This window comes from Sphaerodactylus townsendi, linkage group LG16 (genome assembly GCF_021028975.2).
Source record: "Sphaerodactylus townsendi isolate TG3544 linkage group LG16, MPM_Stown_v2.3, whole genome shotgun sequence".
Classification (NCBI taxonomy): Eukaryota; Metazoa; Chordata; class Lepidosauria; order Squamata; family Sphaerodactylidae; genus Sphaerodactylus; species Sphaerodactylus townsendi.
The window spans coordinates 31,274,801-31,293,640 of NC_059440.1; the positions used below are offsets into that span (position 1 = coordinate 31,274,801).

The window sequence follows — 18,840 nt, forward strand, 5'->3', positions numbered from 1 at the left end:
CCTTATCTTCCTCCTCCACTCCCTCGGCCCTGCGAGGTTGGGAGCTGGCCAGCCACGCTCGGTGCGCATGCGCGTCACGCGACCTCCCCATTCCTTCCTCTTCTTCCACGAAACCAGGAGCGGGGCGTGGCCAGAAAGGACCGTGAAATGAGAAGCGGTATCCTAGGCAACGGTGTCGCGGATCCAGGAAAAAGGACGGAAGTTGAACGCCAGGGACCGGAAGCGCACGAAAACGGGACATGTGCTGAGGGGGTTGATGGAAAAATGAGCAACGAGCGTGCCTTATTCCCAGATCGAGTCCGCTTTCATGGCCATACCGCGTCTCTTCTGTGGCACAGGGCCAGATGGAGAGAGACAAATTGCGTATGGAATTGCAGTGGATGGCAGTGGCAGATCACAAGTTTGTGATGCTTGGGCTGGGTTCCGAAACGTCTGGTGTTTTCACTGCCAGATAGGAAATAATGTGGTGCAGTGGATACTGGGCAACCTGGGTTTGAAATCCCAATTTCTACCATGGAAGCCCACCGGGAGACCTCGGGCTTGTCACAAACCCTCGACCTGGCCTACCTTATAGGGCTGTTGTGAGCGCAAGGAGAAGGGAAGAACACTGCCCGCCATGTTAGCCTTATCCCCTTTCTCCTCGAGCCTCCAGCCACGAGTCCCGAGGCCTACCCCTCTGAAAGACAGCATGCCCCTCTCCTCGCTGATACCCACTTGCAGGGTAGGTAAGCTGGAGGCGCGCGCCTTCCTGACCCTTACAGGTATCCCGCGGCTCTTCACCGCCGCAACCCCACGCCTGTCCGGAGAGGCGGGCCAGGGGGGAAGCACCGCCCCCTCGGAAGGGCCTCTGCCACGCCCCCTCTCCCTCCGGGAGCGCGCCTGGCGAGACCAGCTCTCGGGTGGCGGCGGGGCCGGAGCTGGGAGGGGCTGCGGCACCCCAGGCCAGGTGAGCGGGAGCGCGCACTGACACGCGCGGCAGGGGCCAGCTCCGCCGGGAAGTGCGGGGGGGGGGGGCAGACTTTTCTTTTCAAGGCGTAGATCCTTTTGCGTCTTTAGCCCCACGTGGCAGGGGGAGGGGAGAAGGGGGGGCGGCAAAGCGAGACAACAGGTGGGAGGCGCCAGATTCCCCCCCCTAAACTTTCTACTCACCTGGACGACGAAGAATCCATTTTTTAAACTCTTTCCAAACTTTTGTCTCCGCCGGTCCGCCCCCCCCCCCCGCATGCAATAAAATAGTTTCTCCCCCTCCCGCCCTTTTCTACCGCGTGGCCATCCATTAATAAGGAGCATTAAGAGGGGAGCAGGCATAGATGGAGGTGCGCACCCCAATAATTGAGAGCTGGGGGTGCCCCTCCAGGGACATCCTGCCCCCTTTTTCATACCATTTCGCCCTTCAGCTTTTCCCCCTTTCCTGGCAGGGACTGATGGGAATCGCAGTCCATGAACATCTGTCTGGGGCGCTAGAGTTGGACACCCCTGAACTAGATCAACCCTTCTCAGCTTCCCAGGTCAGGCTAGCCTGGGCCATCCAGGTGAGAGTCTCCCACCTTTTCCTTTACTTTATCGCTTAGCTCCCTTGGGTGCCCCCGTTTCTGCCAAAGTGCTCTGGGGGCCGACTGCAATTTAAAATAACCGCTCGGAGACAGGATGTCCGGGAAAAGGGTAGAGGAAAATTGGCAGCTCAGAGATGCCAACTGTTAAATGAATATTTTATAACAAGGCTGCATGAATTGAAAAGGCATATCTGATTCTCCCCTTATAGTTACTTTATTTTAAAAATACTCTTATTTCTCCCATCTGCAAATATTGTTCTCTCAATGCAGCTGCTAAAGAATAGATAAGCAGTGCTTAAGCTGCGTAATAATAATGTTCCACACACACTATTTTCTTTATGCACCGTTCTGCCTCACAATTATAGTCCCCCCATAAAAATCCTTCTCTTTAAATTTCACCCTCATGTTTTCCTCGACCATAAAGCTTTCTCCAGAGGGAATATGCACTTTTCACAACCCCCAAAGTATTCTGCACCCGGTGATTCTCCTTAGCCACCCGTGATGCTAAAAATATGCCTTCTCCCATTCCAGAACTATTTCACACCTTATATGGTGACCTGGGAGAACGAGGGCCTATTTGGGGGTGGCTCCTGGTGCACATCTAGCTTTTTCCTGATTACCTTTGGGGTCGAGAATTCTCTGTTGCGGTGGGTAGGACAGAAATTAAACGTTAAGGTTCTCTGTGGAGCAAGGAGCTGATTTTCCCATCTGACAGAATATGTAATGCGTAAAAGACTAAAAATGCAGATGAAGGGATGTGATCAAATAAATAATGCAGATAAATGGCTGCCCTTTCGTGGTGTGAGCCATTCTTCCTTAATATGGTGCATAAGTAAATCATTCTGCTATAAAGGGAATTCTATTCCACCCCTATGATTTCGACTTGAAAGGCTATTCTATTGGGGAGGGGGCCTCCATGTAGGAACTGGGATGAAGAGTTAAGAATCATGCACCCTAATTTATTTCTTGTATATCATGAGTGCAGTTTGAGGGTGATCTGTGAAGAAGGTAGCTTGTCAAGTGTTTGTGCCCCCAAATTCAAGCAATGCAGACTGATGTACTTTGCTGGCTGCAATGGGACGGGTGGAGGGATCGCACCTGGAAAACAGAAGAGACTTCTTGTTGTGGGTTTTCCGAGCTGGCCACAGATACACGTGAAACGTTAGGAACAAGATCTACCAGACTACGACCACACAGTCTGGAAAACCCACCAGAACCAGTTGAATCTGGCCATGAAAGCCTTCGACAATACACAAAAGAGGCTTCATTGCCTGCAGGGTGAGGCCACTAATCCAGGCAGGCAATGTTTAAGCAAAGAGAACCAACCAACCTGGAGTGTGGCAGTGCTTCTGACCTCAAGCACCTGGCACAGAAAATCAGCACCTTGGAAAGGGCACGGAGTTAGCTCCATTATACAGACTGGGGTCAGGAGGCTGCTGGCTTCTTTCTAAATAAGATCAAGGTGCCAGCCTTAGAACCTTAGAACGCCAACTGTAGAAACCTTAGAACGCCAAGAGGCTGGTGGCTCAAAGTACTTTTGCTCACCTTCAACTGGTGCATCAGCTGCACCTGTTCCTGGCTCAGTCCGATCTTACCGAAGGTATCCAAGGCTTGGTTAAATCTAGACGGAACTGCTGGAACGCTCTCTACTTGGGCTACCTAGGCTTGGATACTTTCTTTAGGTCAGACTGAACCAGGAACAGGTGCAGCTGTTGCACCAGTTGAAGGTGAGCAAAAGTACTTTGAGCCAAACACAAGAGCGCTTGGAAGCAAACCCAGGGCAGAATTCTACAGCGAGGTTGCACCACTGATGATAACAGGAATTTGTTGCAGGATTGGCTCTTATTTTGAGATCTGCTGTAACAGAGCAGGCTTGTGAAGCTCCAGGGTCACGGCTGGTTTCTGCTTCAGTTGCAATTGTTCTAAATTCCTTTCTCCATTTGTCCCGGAGAGATCTGAGCCCAGTCACTTTTCTGGGACTCCTGCCATCTGGAGAGAGCCCTGGCCAGGGATCCAGGAACAGCCTCCACAAACTGAACCCTGAGCCAAAGCAAATGCTACGCTGGGAACAGACTCTAATTGTCAGAGATTAGAACAGGCGACGGGTCTTTTCTCCCACTACATCCCTGAGCTAAGTCTGAAGACAGCTTTGGTAGATCATAGCAAAAAGTTCCCAAGACAGTTGTGTAAATTCTGTTTTATTAGGTACAACCAAATATTAAAAAATTGTGAGCGAGTTTTTGCATCCTGCAAGAGATTTTAGCATGGCAGATTCCCCAGGTCAGCACCATGTAGCACAATTAATTGCATTTGCTAGGGATTTTGGATGAGTTTCTGTCTGTTTTGGATTTGAGCACAAAACAAATGCTCTGCTGAAACAGAAAAGCAAAAATCAAATGCATCTGGTGAAGGGGGAGTCTGGTTCTTCATCTCTTTTTAAGGTGTCACTAGACTCTTTATTTTTTTTTGTGTGTGTGTTGTGCCGCTTCTCCCTTCTTTTTGCCTTCTGGGCTTGGATGGCAAGAAAGAGAGCAGATATTTTTGCATCTCTTTCTTGTGGTTTACGAGCAGACCGGAAAGGTCACTGGGGAATAACCTGTCCCAGCCAGCCCTTGTAAAGTGCTGGAGCGCTCAGAACAGTTAGTCCATTGTAGCTTTTGTGTCTGCTAAGCAAGCAACGCAGGGAATATCGTGGGGCTGGCTTTTCCACCGGGAGGGATGCTGGCCATTGGTGGATGGAGATCAAATCATGCCTTTGATTGGAGGGGATGCCAGGGCTAGCATCCGATTGGCAAGGGAGGCAGGGTATCTGCAGGTAAGGGCCAGCCTCTGATTGGAGGAGACCTGCCGTAGTGAATGCACCTCAAGGGCTGGCTTTATGCACGCAAACCTGAATGGGAGCCCTGGGCATTTGGCTGGGAACGCCGAGGCTGCTGGACGGGGTCCATTTTGGAGCGGGAGCACGAATGAGGGAGAGCTGAGGTGGCCAACTCAGTCCAAGCCCCACGAGGTCAGGTGCGGCTGAGCCTGGCTGGAGACACGTGGGCAGTGGGAATAAATAAACTGGAGGCCACTAGGAAGTCCAGTGAGCAGAATGCCCGGCTACAGTGGACCCTGGCCCCAAAGAACCACCACACCAGGCAAGTGACAGCTGATTTGTTTTGCTGCCTGTTCTTGGAAATAGCCTCCCGCATGTTGCCTCTCCTTCCCTGCCTCTCCAGCAGCCTGTTTCTCCCACTCCGCTGGTCCAGCACGGAGCCAGCCGTGAAGAGCATGGTGCTGCTTGTGACCCTCTTGGTCAGCCACATGGGTAGACAGGAGACCAAACTAGGTCAGGGCAAAATACCTTCCCCTTGTGTCCTCCCCTGACAGAATTTGCTTGGGAAGATTGAAGAAGCCAGTTGAGGGAAGGATGGGCGTGAGAGGAGAAACTTTTATTAGGAGGTGCCCCTAGGCTCTGGGGCCCGAAATCTTCCTAATGAGGACAACCAAACTGCCTCAGGGATTGCATTGTGAACAATACCTTGCCTTCTGTTTTGGGTGTGGCCCCCTTGACTTGTTTGCTTAACCTCCACAGGGCATTTAATCTAATCAGCCCCCTTTTTGCTAGGGGCAAGTCCTCAAAGTTTTGGCCTGGATGCCGTCTGCAATCTCTGCTCTGCAAGACCTTCTCCCAGATTAGTTTTGAGCAGAGCTCTGCGTCCCTGATCTGCAAAATGGCTGAGACTCTGGCTTGAAGCCTCACCTTGCCAGGTAGCTGTTGGAAGAAGGATTCTAACTGTAAAATGGAGTGAGAGAAAGTAAATCCAGTACTAGCACTTTCTCATTACTGCTGCTGCAAAAAGAAAAGACAGCTCATTGGCTGTCAACTGTCCCGTTTCCAAGTGATTGTTCTTCGTTTTGGTAGTGACTTGTTGCCAGGGATGCCAACCTCCAGGTGGGGCCTGGGGATCCCAAGGAATTACAGCTCACCTCCAGACAGCAGGGATCAATTCACTTGGAGAACATTGATGCTTTGGAGGGTAGACTCTCTGACATTGCACCCCACTATCCTCCCCAGGCTCCATCCCAAAATCTCCGAGAATTTCCCAACATGCACCTGGCATCCCTTGTCGGTGGGGGGGTGGGCCAAGCAAGCCTTCTTGTTTCTACTAGGTGTTGTGGGTTTTCCGGGTTGTATGGCCGTGTTCCAGTAGCATTTTCTCCTGACATTTCGCCTGCATCTGTAGCTGGCATCTAAGATGCCAGCCACTGATGCAGGTGAAACATCAGGAGAAAATGCTACTGGAACACGGCCATACAACCCCGGATAACCTTCAGTGGCTCCACAATTCATAGTGATTCAACTGTTTCATGAAAATAACACAGCCTTTGGTACTCCCTTGTTTCTACGGTTCTGTGCAGGGCTGATTTGATCAAGAAGCCAGAGCTCTTGAACAAACAAGGCCAAAGAGAACCGCTGCAGAGAACAAGACACCAGATGATGCCCAGTTGTTGGTACACAGCTGCTCCCTTATTATGAACATATTTGCGTGCTCCCTAAAGAAGGTCAGAGAGGAGTGCCAATGCATCTTACCTTCCTCCCTGCTCTAATTCCAGATCCCTCACCATGGTCAACGAATCTTGCAGTGCCGGCGGCGGGATCGGCGGCGGCCCCAACGGGGTGGCCGGTGTGAGGTCCGATGGAAACAGCAGCAGCAGTGAGAGTTCGAAGGACAGCTCGCGATGCTCCACCCCGGTCCTTGACCCTGAGCAACATGACCGCCTGTGCGAAAAGATGCGCCGGAGGCAGGACTCTGGGGACAAGTGGTTCTCCCTGGAGTTCTTCCCCCCACGGACATCCAATGGGGCCGTCAACCTCATCTCCAGGTGAGGGGTGGGAAGTTGGTGCAGTGCACAGAGGAATGTTAGGATTGTGCTGAGTTATCCCCTGCTGTGGTTCAAAGGCAGCAAACCTGTGAATATTATGTATTGTCGAAGGCTTTCACGACTGTACTCAACTGGTTGTTGTGGGCTTTCCAGGCTGTGTGGCCGTGGTCTGGTAGATCTTGTTCCTAACGTTTCGCCTGCATCTGTGGCTGGCATCTTCAGAGGTGTATCACAGAGAGAAGTGTGCAGAAATCAGAATGTGCCCCAAAGGTTGGGGGCCTCTGGTCTAAACGGCCCCAGTCACTTTGCTTGGGTCAAATGGGCAGGTTCGACCGCATGGGGGCCGGCGGCCCACTCTTCATCGATGTCACCTGGCACCCCGCTGGAGACCCCGGCTCCGATAAGGAGACCTCTTCAATGATGATGGCCAGCACGGCACTCAACTACTGTGGCCTGGAGACCGTCCTGCACATGACCTGTTGCAACCAGACCAAGGAGACGATCACCGCACACCTGCACAAAGCCAAACGGTTGGGGCTGAAGAATATCATGGCACTACGTGGGGGTAAGTGGCTGCGTTATGGGCCCTTTAGGGGATTTGGGACAAGAGTGGTCTGGTGTCACCAGAGTTAGGCAGGAGGGAGTGGAGAACCGGGTTTGACTACACGCAATTCCACATGAATGGCAGACTCTAAATAGAAGAATCAGGGTTTTCCCCCACTCCTATACATGAAGCCTGCTGGGTGACCTTAGGCCAGCCACAGTTCCTTCAGAACTCTCTGAGAACCACCTGCTTCACAAAGTCTCTGTCATGGGGAGAGGAAGGGAAGGAGTTTGTAGGCTCCTTTAAGACTTTGATGGTAGAGAAATGCAGGGCATCAAAAACCAACTTGAAGAAGACAGTCCCCCCCCCCCCCCCTGCTTCCCCGGGTCCATTTTGTCAAGCCAGACTGAGAGTTTGTGATAGCCCCAAGGTTATCTAGTGACCTTCCTTGTTGGATTTCAACCTGGGTTGCACAGTGTCCTAGCCTGCCGCCCTTTCCACTTCACCATATTCTCTGAAGGCTCGGATTCCTGCCTTCCACAACGCAAGATCTTCTTCTGGAAGAACGGAGAGGTCATGGATGAAGTAAAACGTGCACCGTGTAGGACAACGTTTGCACTGATCCTCTCCCTCTCTCCACTTGCTCAGATCCGATTGCTGAAGAGTGGGAAGAGGAAGTGGACGGCTTCAACTACGCCACAGACTTGGTGAAGCACATCCGGTCTGAATTTGAAGATTATTTTGATATCTGCGTGGCGGGTAAGGAAGCTGGTCCGGTCTGTGCGCAACAAAGGTTCGGTCATCCCTTTTATGTCCACACTTGCGGGAAACCAAGATACGGACTTAGGAGCAATGGAATCCCAGTACTAAACTAAATGGGAAATGAAAGTATAGCTCAGGCAGAACGGAGTGTTAGGGGTTTTGTTAGTTTTTTTGGGGCGGGGGGGACATATTAGAAAAGTTATAGGAGTCTGTCTTGGAAGGGCAACTCCCCTACAGTTTTTATGAAACAGCGAAGGGCTGGAACACTTAAATGGGCATTTTGGGCAATGTTGTGCTAAATGATCCGGAGCTAGTCCATAAATCTATTCTGTTCCAGGTTTTGTTAACCTGCTCATAGTTTTAATCTTTGCTTTAGTACTCAGCCTTGAGGTTTTAATTGTTATCATAAGCTGCTTTGCGAAGGAGAAAAATAGGATAAGAGTTTTTAAACAAATAAACAAAGCGGCAGGAAGGCCGATATTTCCCAGCTGCCACAAACAGAGATCAGAAAGGCAAACTCCATGGGCCTTTGCCAATGGTGAACTGATAAACATGGTTGCTGGTGGACTGGAGGTGACCATTCATCCCTCTATGTCTATTGCCTTCCATGGAATGCCCTGTGCATCATGTTGGGGACATCTGTTTTAGAGGGCATGGAATGGGAGGGAGATCTCTCTGTTGCTTGGTGGGAAAGGCTGGCTCCACCCCTTCCTTTCCTCTGGCACATGCAAGAACAGTCAGTCTCATTTCTCTATGAGCTTCAAAGACATCTCTCTCACTGCTCCCCAGGGCCAAAAAACAAGGCCCATAAATTCACATGCTTGCCTGGGCCTTGATCAGCCAGAGGGCTCAGAGAAGGAGTGAGGTCGGTGGGGACCCAAAATAATGGTCGGCTTCTGAGGCTAGTTGGATTCTTGCCTGCAGGTATAGGATGATAGTGAAGCTGAGGATGGAGGCAGGAGAGGACTTAACTTGTGTTGAAGGGAGAATCCCAAAGGAGGAGGGAGAACCCACGAAATCCTGTGCTAGAGACTTCCTGTAAATAAACTGGACAGATACAGATTTTAGGATGGTCAGTTGTCATTTTGGAGAGCGTGAGATGTCTTGATATTTTGTGAAGGACTGATCATTTGTAACTTTTAGGAATACACAAGAAAACAGACCCTAATCTTGTTGACCACAACAGGTTACCCCAAGGGCCACCCAGAGGCTGAGAGTTACGTCGATGATTTGAAGCACCTGAAGGAAAAGGTCTCAGCAGGGGCTGACTTCGTCATCACGCAGCTCTTCTTCCGGTCGGAAACGTTCCTCGAGTTTCTGAAGGACTGCCAGGCCGTCGGCATCACTTGCCCCATTGTGCCGGGAATCTTTCCCATACAGGTGAGACCCCTTTGGGTTTCCCGACAGATGCCAATGTGGATGCTTCTAACGTCTGAACAAAAAAACGCCCACCTCAACATGATGTCATTACTTGTTGCTATCAGTTTGCAAAGTTACCTTTAAAAGAGAGCAAAATTCAAGTCCAGGAGCATCTGAAAAGACCAAAAACGACAATGATAAGGCAGATGCCTGATAAAAGGGAGCTTTGATTAATTAAAGCTTATATCCTGGAAAATTTTATTGATCCTTTAAGATACTGATGGACTTGAATTTGGTTCTACTTTTGATTTGGAAAATAGCACAGTCGCCTGTGGTGAGTCACAGCCTCCTCCAAGTGACCCAGCAAGGAAACTTTCAAAAAGTTAATGGGAGTCTTGCAGCACTGTAAGACTAACACTTTCCCATTCTCGCTCAAGCCCTTGAGGCCTCAAGTCCATTTTTGTCCTGAAGCTGAAAAAAACTTATGCTAGAATAAAAAGAAGAATGAAGTGGTAAAGTTAGGATGGGAGAAGAAATACTATTTTTAGTGTCCTCTTTTTAATTTCCTAGCATTTTCTAGATATTTCCTTTCTCTGCTAGTTTTCTACTGTCAAGAATCTTTCTTCCTCACTCACAAATATCATTTCCTCACTGCCCCCTGAAGTTTAACTGTCCTCTACCCTCTCAAGTCTTGTTATCAGTTCATCCTGCTGCAATTGTCGACGCCGCCATTTTCAACCAACACGTTACTGGTGAATATTTGTGACCAGAAGCTCTTGCCTCTCCGATTCAGGGTTATCATTCTCTGCGCCAACTTGTGAAGCTGTCTAAACTGGAGGTGCCCCAGGAGATCAAGGACATTATCGATCCCATCAAGGATAACGATGCAGCGATCCGGAATTACGGCATCGAGCTGGCGGTGACCATGTGCCGTGAGCTGCTGGACAGCGGCTTGGTGCACGGCCTGCATTTTTACACCCTCAACCGGGAAGTGGCAACTATTGAGGTGTTGAGGCGTCTTGGCCTTTGGAAAGAGGACCCCAGGTGAGCACAGGGCGGGCCTCGCTGGAGCAGCTCCACCTGAGTAGGAGGAGGGTGTCGGAAGAGGAATCGAGAAACCGCTGTGTTTCCTGGAAGAACTCTAGCGGTAAACCCTGAAGCAGCCTCGGCCCTTGGTGTCCTTATGAACGGTGGCTATGAGGATATAAATTATACCATTGACCAAAAAGGGAAATAATATTATTTTATTTATTTATTTATATTAATTAATTAATTTAATTCAATATACTGCCCACCCCCTGAAGGGCTCTGGGCAGTGTACACAATACATTAAAACATTAGAGCACCTTCCTTATGAGGAGGGGCTGCAGCGTTTGGGGCTCTTTAGTTTGGAGAGGAGACGTCTGAGGGGGGATATGATTGAAGTCTATAAAATTATGCATGGGGTAGAAAATGTTGACAGAGAGAAATTTTTCTCTCTTTCTCACAATACTAGAACCAGGGGGCATCCATTGAAAATGCTGGGGGGAAGAATTAGGACTAATAAAAGGAAACACTTCTTCACGTAACGTGTGATTGGTGTTTGGAATATGCTGCCACAGGAGGTGCTGATGGCCACTAACCTGGATAGCTTTAAAAAGGGCTTGGACAGATTTATGGAGGAGAAGTCGATCTATGGCTACCCATCTTGATCCTCCTTGATCTGAGATTGCAAATGCCTTTGCAGACCAGGTGCTCAGGAGCAGCAGCAGCAGCAGAAGGCCATTGCTTTCACATCCTGCATGTGAGCTCCCAAAGGCACCTGGTGGGCCACTGCAAGTAGCAGAGTACTGGACTAGATGGACTCTGGTCTGATCCAGCAGGCTAGTTCTTATGTTCTTATGCACCAATAAAACATAGCAAATAACATAAACCATAAATACAAAATAAAACAATGCAATATCAGATGGCGAGAATAGCATACCATATCATGTTGCGAGGGGTGGGCAAGATATTACAACATTACAATTAGAATCTGGGGACCCCTTGATGAAATTCATGGACAGTAGGTTCAGGATGGACAACATATTTAACTTATGGAACTCACTGCCACAATATGCTGCGATAGTTCCTTCAACCGGAAATTGCGAAAGAAGTCTGTCTACAGCAGTCTTATGTAAACAGAACTTCCACTGTCCAGTAGGCTGTAGTTGATAAGAGTCAGAACAGGAGGACTGGAGTTCAAATGACATCTCAGTTGTAAGTCACTCATAGTACAACCCTATTCAGAGTTACTGCTGTCTAAGCCTGCTGAAATCAATAGAGTAACTCGTCACAGGATTGCATTGGTTGCTGCCCGTCAGCTTAACCAACCTCACAGGGTTGTAAGAAGGATAATAGGAGAGGGAGAATTGCCTTGAGCGCTTTAGAGGCCCGGCCGAGGCAGTTGATCTTTAAGGATCAATTGCAGGGCTACTAACAGAAGTCAGTCTCATGGGGCAGAAACGCAGGTACACCTTCAGTTTGAATTCTGGGGCGGAAATGTACTCTACGTGCTTGGGATAATCATACTAGATGCGAGAAACAGATATTCATGTGGCTGTCTTGTTCCTCCTATTCACACAGGAGGCTCTTGCCTTGGGCCATTAGCGCTCACCCCAAGCGGCGAGTTGAAGACGTCCGGCCCATTTTCTGGGCCTCCAGGCCGAAGAGCTACATCTACCGAACTCAGGAATGGGACGAGTTCCCCAACGGCCGCTGGTGAGTGTCGTGTCTGTAGAAGAGACAGTCTGGATTGGGAGACGGTGGGCCCATCTAAGGGAAACAGAGAGACAGAATGAGGCCATCAGGGCTCTTGCAAACCTAGCTGATAATAATGTCCTTCTTAAGACACTACTTTTCTGGTAAAATTCAAAGCTCTGCACAGTAAAAATGGGGAAAGCACCAATGTCAGCATTAAAGGGACTTACTAAATTAACTAGATTTGAATCCAGTGGTATCTTAGAGAATAACGAGATTTTGGAGGGTGTAAGATTTTGGCAGTCAAAGGTCTATTCAACAGTCAAAGGGAGCATCGACTCTCAAAAGCTTACACCATGAAAATCTGTTGGCCTGTAAGGTGCTCCTGGACTCTTCTTCCACGGACCAACACGGCTATCCTCTGACATGACTAAAATAAGCGTTCCTTGCTATTCTGGTTGCTTGGCTCCATGGGGAACTTGGGGGTGCATGGAATCAGCATTGCTCACGATGGCCGCTGATCTCTCTCCGCATGCCGCCTCTCGTCCTCCCCCTCTGCTAACGCCCCCCCGTCTCCCCCAAACCCTCAGGGGTAATTCATCCTCCCCAGCCTTTGGAGAGCTCAAGGATTATTACCTATTCTACTTGAAGAGCAAGTCACCGCGGGAAGAGCTCCTAAAGATGTGGGGTGAGGAGCTGACCAGCGAACAGAGCGTCTTCGAGGTCTTCAGGTGTTACATCTCTGGAGAGCCCAACAAGCATGGCCACAAGGTGAGCGGCATTTGCTGCAGAGGAACACGCTATCAAAGCACTCCTGTCAGAGGAGACGTTGTGGATCACTGAGCACGAAGGCCCACCTGAAAGAATGTCACAAGAATGAATGTCTGGCTACCAAACCCAGCAAATAGTCGGGGGTGGGGGTGGAGTCCATTCCTGCTCCCTGATTATTCAGTCTGGGGTGTTGGCTACCTCCTGCTCTCCAAATCTTTACCAACCCTCTGGCTTCTCAGGTGACTTGCCTGCCCTGGAACGACGACCCGCTGGCTCCGGAGACAAACCTCCTGAAGGAAGAATTGGCCAAGGTGAACAAGAGAGGCATCTTGACCATCAATTCCCAGCCGAACATCAACGGCAAGCCATCCACCGACCCCATCGTGGGCTGGGGGCCTGGTGGGGGCTACGTCTTTCAGAAGGTATCCTCTCGGTGTTTGTGTGCATCTCTCTTCACTCCTTCCTGCGCCACTGTGGCTTAGGTACTAGGGCGCCTTCTTTGTGTGAGGGCAGCTTTCACTTTGTGGCTGCAGACCCTTGCTTTGAACCTGGGCTGGCCAACCAGCCAACATCAGGTGGCAAGGCAGGGTGGTTGAGGGAAAGAAAAGAAGAAGAGTTTGGATTTATACCCCACCTTTCTCTCCTGTAAGAAAAGACCAGCCTGCAGGTGATGGGGGTGGTTGAGGGAAAGAAAAGAAGAAGAGTTTGGATTTATACCCCACCTTTCTCTCCTGTAAGGAGACTCGAGGTGGCCTACAAGCTCCTTTCCCCTCCCCACAACAGACACCTTGTGAGGCAGGTGGGGCTGAGAGAGTTCCAAAGAACTGTGACTGGCCCAAGGTCACCCAGCCGGAATGCAGGAGTGGGGAAATGCATTTGGTTCACTAGATAAGCCTCCGCCACTCAGGTGGAGGAATGGGGAATCAAACCTGGTTCTCCAGATTAAAATCCACCTGCTCTTAACCACTACACCACGCTGGTGGTGAAAGGAGAGAGTGCAGGTTCTCAAGCTGGGAATAATAATGAATGAATGAGAAACTGTGATTGCCAAGGCCAGCCAGTCGCAGGGCGGGGGGGCTGAAGGATTAAGGGCTATTAGCCGATGGCGTGTGCTGCCACTAACACAAAGACTGTGAATGCCAAAACCTTCATTAAGAGCCGATCAGGATGCACTGTGGGAAGCCCCCTTGCACTTCCCCCCCCCCCCCCCCGCAGTGCAGTCGCCCCCCCTCTCCAGTCCAAAATTGGGCTTCCTGCTTGCTGCACTTTTAAAAAATAGCCTCTTGATCGTTGCTGTTCCCTTTGAATAAAATGTTGAATCCAAGGAGATAGCAGCACGAGCACACAAATTAGTAGGTGCCTTGCATTAGTGCGTTTCTTTTCATTCCCTTCCGCCGTTGGCGAGACCCGGTTTCATTCCAGCTTATTGTCCTGCTATCTTCTCCGTCTCTTAGTGACACCAGATTAAGGTCAGCTGAGACAGATGAGCAATGCCTCAAACCCCCTGAGGCCGGTGAGTGGCTGGCTGGAGGCAGCCACCTCTTGGCCTGTAAAGAGGCAGTCTCCGTTTCAGCTGCAGTTTGTGGCTCAGCAAAATCCTCTGAGTTGTTCTCCGCATGGTGGTGGCAGACATAAGAATTATGTCCCTAAAGATGTTAGGTCTTGTATTGCTTTTCGATGTTTAAACCCAATAAGATCAGGGGCAAACTAGGCAGACACTGGATGATCCATGAGCAGATTTCCAGTGTTTTTAGTGCTAAATAGGGGCTGTGTGTATGCGATTTTCTAATTGGGGTCACAGTTTAGGCTTAAGGGGGCAGGCTGATCCTTCCCCTTGGCTGTTTTCCTGACCTCAAAGGACCCCATGAAGCAGCTATTTGCCCCTGCTATAAGAAACACACAGGTTGTCTGTTCCTCCCCCTGCCAGGGAAAACAGCTGCTTCGAAGGGCTCTTGGGACTCTGGAAAACAGTGAAGAGGGGGGAAGCCCCTTGTGCCCCTATGGACTCCTTTGGGTATGAGCCCTACATAGCAGGAAGGGTTATTTGGGACCAATTACCATCTGCATCCCTTGTTGATCATGACTGGGTCTTTCTTTCCATTGGTGTTAAATTTCATTGGTGGGTTTTAAGGGATGTTTGGGATCGGTCTTGTGGCTAGACTGACAGACTCCTTCATTTTTACATGCAAAATGGCTGCCTTGCAAAGAAGAAGTTGTCTTGAGCTGGAAAGGCCGGAGAGCCAAAGAAACAGCTCAAAGGGCTGTTTTCGTCTTCCAGAGCAAATGTTTTATTTACAGGACTGGAGGCAGGACAGGGAGGGATGGGTTGGGTTGGGTTGGGTTGGGTTGGGTTGGGTTGGGGCGCCCGCATGTGTTGCATTGCGTTATCAGAGGGCACAGAATAAAAAAGTCTGGGAAATATTAGGGGAATTAACTCCCCAACAGAAGCAATATGGGTGGAAATGCAGGAGTGCTGAAGAACAGGGGAAAGAAGCAGCTTCTGCCTTCCTTGGTTCCCCCCCAACCCACCCCCTTGGGTTCCCGCTGCAAAGGAATCCACATTCTAAAGTGCCCCGTTTCTTTTCTACAGGCTTACCTGGAGTTCTTCACTTCCAGCGAGACCGTCACGGCCCTCCAGACGGTCCTGAAGAAATATGGGCAGCGGGTGAATTATCACATTGTCAATGTCAAGGTGAGCCCTAGCAGCTGTCACTCAAATGGCAGGCCGCACAAGCGTTGCTATCGGCAAACCAAGGTGGGCAGGCTGGGTGTCCACAGCAGGAGAAAATCCATGAGTCGTATTCAGAAGAAAGCAAGCCTTGGTGCTGGGGAGAGACCCTCTCTGAAAACCGGTTCTTCTGTGAAACTGCTCTTACCATCAGAAAGCTTCTTATAACGCTTGACTGCCCTTTCCCCTCCTGTGTCTGAAGCCCCTCAAGGATCTAGCCTTAGCCCTCCAAGGCAGCAGAGAACGAGTCATGTGCCCTCTTTGGTGCCCGAGCCCTCCCAGTAGCTTAAGAGAGCCGTCTTTTGAAGGTGGAAATAACACAATCTGGAACGACTGGCCAATTTAGCCTTTGGAAGAAATGAGCGCCAGTTTCTTTCTCATTCTTCCCTTCCCCTCTTCCTATTGGCAGGGTGAAAACATCACCAACGCTCACGACCTGCAGCCAAACGCTGTGACTTGGGGCATCTTCCCTGGCAGGGAGATCGTTCAGCCGACGGTGGTGGATCCAGTTAGCTTCATGTACTGGAAGGTAAAGAAGAGGGCTGTTCTGCCTCTTCATTTGGGAAATGTTTGGCTTTGGGATGCAGAACCCAAGTCTCTCCCCCCCCCCCCCCCAATGCATGCTCCTGTGAACAAAGTCGGAGGCTGCATGAAGACCAACCCTGCAAACGCTGAGAGACAAGGAGTTCTACCTCTGTGTTTCTCCCACACTGTTTAACATACTGGCACATGATCCTGGCTCATGTTCGGAGATGACACGTAGGGGGCAGGCCAAAATCCTCCCATTTATTTCCTGTAACTTATCACAAGGCTTCCCTGAGGTACAGGAGTTTAGTTGGGGGAGCCAGGGGGCTTCCTTTAGGAGGAGGGTTCCCCCTCTACACCCCCCTTTCCAAAACAGTAGGGAGAGGAGAGCAAAAGACCACTGGGCTGGCAGCAGCAGCTGGCCGACCTTGCCTCTCCCTCTGGTCCCTGTTGGCCTGCCTCCTGGTTCCCAGGGGGTAGCTGGACTACGTTGCTATGGCTTCTGCTGTTTGCTGCATCTCCTTTTAAAAAACGTATTTCCTGTTTGGTGGAAATCCTGCCCACGTGCCAGAATATTCATCACAACTGAAATGGTAAAGGATTTGGGGTATGGGCTGCCCTTTAAGCATTTTGTGGGGTCTTCGTGCTTCAGCTCTGCCTTTTTAACAAGATCAAGAAATAAAAGTACAACAATGGTGGTGTTAAATTGGGCGAAAAGAATGCTTATTCTTTTTGTGGGCTGTGGGATGGATTTGTATCTTCCTGCCCCCGGCCTTCCTGTTTTTTGCACTGTAGTGAAAGTTGAATTGCCATAATGGCAGCCTGTTTTTAACACGCACGGCACAGTGACCCAATTCTCTCTCTCTCTCTCTTCCCCTTCTGGACAGGATGAGGCCTTTGCTCTGTGGATCGAGCAGTGGGCCAAGCTGTATGAAGAGGAATCTCCCTCTCGCATGATCATCCAGTACATCCACGACAACTACTACTTGGTTAACCTGGTGGACAACGATTTCCCCCTTGACAACTGCCTCTGGCAGGTAGTGGAGGACACTTTTGAGCTGCTGAACTGTTCGGTCCGTCCGTGAACAAGATCCCCTAGGCGATCTGGCCGGAGGCACGCTCGGACTTGGGAAGCGAGGGGGAGCTGCAGCGGCCCCCAACACTCCCCCGGAAGGGCCCCTTTGGCTGTCCTCCCCCTCCCCTTTCCTCCAGTTGGTGACCACGGGGGGGGGGGGAGGAGGGGGGTTGTCCTCCCTTTTGATTTGGGAAGCTTTCCTAAGGATTTTAGTTTTCCTTTTTTTTTCAGTTGACCAACACTGTCACTTCGTCAAGGCAGCTCAAAACCCAGTTGGGTTCCCCCTGACTTTACCTCTCCCCCCCCCCCCCCCCCCCGCCCACACACAGAATTTTTGCGTTGCACTTAATGTACTGAGCCATTTCTGCAGTACGTTCCCTTTTAATTGGCTGTTAAAAATGACTGGTGGTTTTGTAGCCTCCGGTCTGGAAGGGCATTTGTGCTGGGGTTGGTTTCCCACCGAGCAGGTTTCTCCAAGCTTGGAGATTTGGTTCATTATTTATTTTGTTTTGTTTAACAAGATGGCGGGATGAAGGACTTTTTCAAGGTCCCCTGCCGGGTGAATTTGCCAGATATTTAAACATTGTAAAGTAATTAATAAATGCACATAATTGATGCCTCCACATGTTGTGAATGAATGGGCAGAGAATCTGGGAAAACGGCCTTTGACTGCCCATCAATGGGTATTGCTGAACTTGTCGGTATCCATCCCTGAATCTAGAGCCGGTGCATGTGACCTGCAACCCCTGAATTTGAGTGAAGAGTTCGAAAGTTCGCTTCCTGCTGTCTTAGCCAGGCTTTTAGCCATTTATACCCAGCCTAGTAGCATCGTCATGCCTGCCAGTTTCAAAGGGCCAGGATTGCATATTCCAGCTCTAGGCCTCTGAACACAAGCTTGGTCCAAACCCGCCCCTTTAACTCTAGAAATTTTACACAGCCACCTTTCTGTTTCTGAGGCATGACGCACCTTCTGTTAACATCTCTCTGTAGCCCTGTGGAACAGAAGCCTTAGAAAGGAAGGAGGAACCGTTTTTTTTGGCATAACTGCACCATACAAACAGGCCATATTCTCCAAGGTTGGTGTTCGACCAGACCTGGAAATGTCAGCCTTTGTAGGTGCCTGACCCGTTTCCAGTCCCAGTTAAAAGTGCAGCTCAGTCTTTCCCTCCTATCTTATAGGATACGAAGAGATAAGAGGGTAATCCCAACCTGCCAATTATACCACACGCTAATGAGAGGGGGAGGACTACACTGAGGAATCCCCAGGGGAGGGGGGGGGACTTTGTCAGGGGGCTCGGCTGTCCCCGGCAGATTCCTTCATCAGCAGCCTAACCAGCAGATAAAGGAAAAGCAGGAAGAAGAGAGCAAGCGAGCGCGCACGCTTGCCTGCTCAGCTGAGCATTTAATGAGCGGTGATGGATGCAAGCACCTGCCGGACATGGAGGGCTGAGACATTCCAGCTGTGAGAGGCTGGTTTAAAAATACAACCTTGTGTTCCAGGAAGGCGGGGAGGGTCTCGGCAAGGGGGGGGGGGTTAAATAGGGGGAGGAAACAGGCGACACCCCAGAGGGAACCAGCAGGGCATTCCAGTATTTTTTAAAAAGCTTACTGGGCCTTTGGGGGTGAATCTGTTGATACGGCGCAGACTTTAAAAAGTGGAAAAACACGGAAGCTTTCATCATGGGTGGTTCCACCAGGGAGAAAGCTTTACACCCAGGGGTCTCCAACTCTGGCGCCCCAGATGTTCATGGACTACGATTCCCATCAGCCCCTGCCAGCATGGCCATGCTGGCAGGGGCTGATGAGAATCGTAGTCCATGAACATCTGGGGCACCAGAGTTGGACACGCCTGCTTTACACCTTCCCCCCGTTCCCACCATCCTTTCTCCAGGCATAAAAGTAGTCTGTGCTGATGGGAAATGCTCACCCCTGGTCA

At 50.2% G+C, this 18,840-nt stretch overlaps 1 protein-coding gene across 4 annotated transcripts; it reads left to right on the forward strand.

Annotated features, from left to right (window-relative positions):
• Nucleotides 1-819: 819 nt before the first annotated feature.
• Nucleotides 820-17,527, forward strand: MTHFR (methylenetetrahydrofolate reductase). Of its 4 annotated transcripts, XM_048519390.1 has the most exons (13): nt 820-946; nt 1,419-1,532; nt 6,153-6,422; nt 6,749-6,987; nt 7,615-7,725; nt 8,915-9,108; nt 9,881-10,131; nt 11,692-11,826; nt 12,396-12,576; nt 12,816-12,998; nt 15,167-15,268; nt 15,714-15,833; nt 16,717-17,527. In XM_048519390.1, exons 3-13 carry the CDS (start codon nt 6,163-6,165, stop codon nt 16,912-16,914), a joined length of 1,974 nt encoding a protein of 657 aa, XP_048375347.1. In that variant the 5' UTR covers nt 820-946; nt 1,419-1,532; nt 6,153-6,162; the 3' UTR covers nt 16,915-17,527. The 4 variants fall into 4 exon arrangements, with proteins under 4 accessions (XP_048375347.1, XP_048375349.1, XP_048375348.1 ...); XM_048519392.1 differs by lacking the exon at nt 1,419-1,532 and having other exon boundaries at nt 840-946; XM_048519391.1 differs by lacking the exons at nt 820-946; nt 1,419-1,532 and adding an exon at nt 3,348-4,693.
• The last annotated feature ends 1,313 nt before the right edge of the window (nt 17,528-18,840 follow it).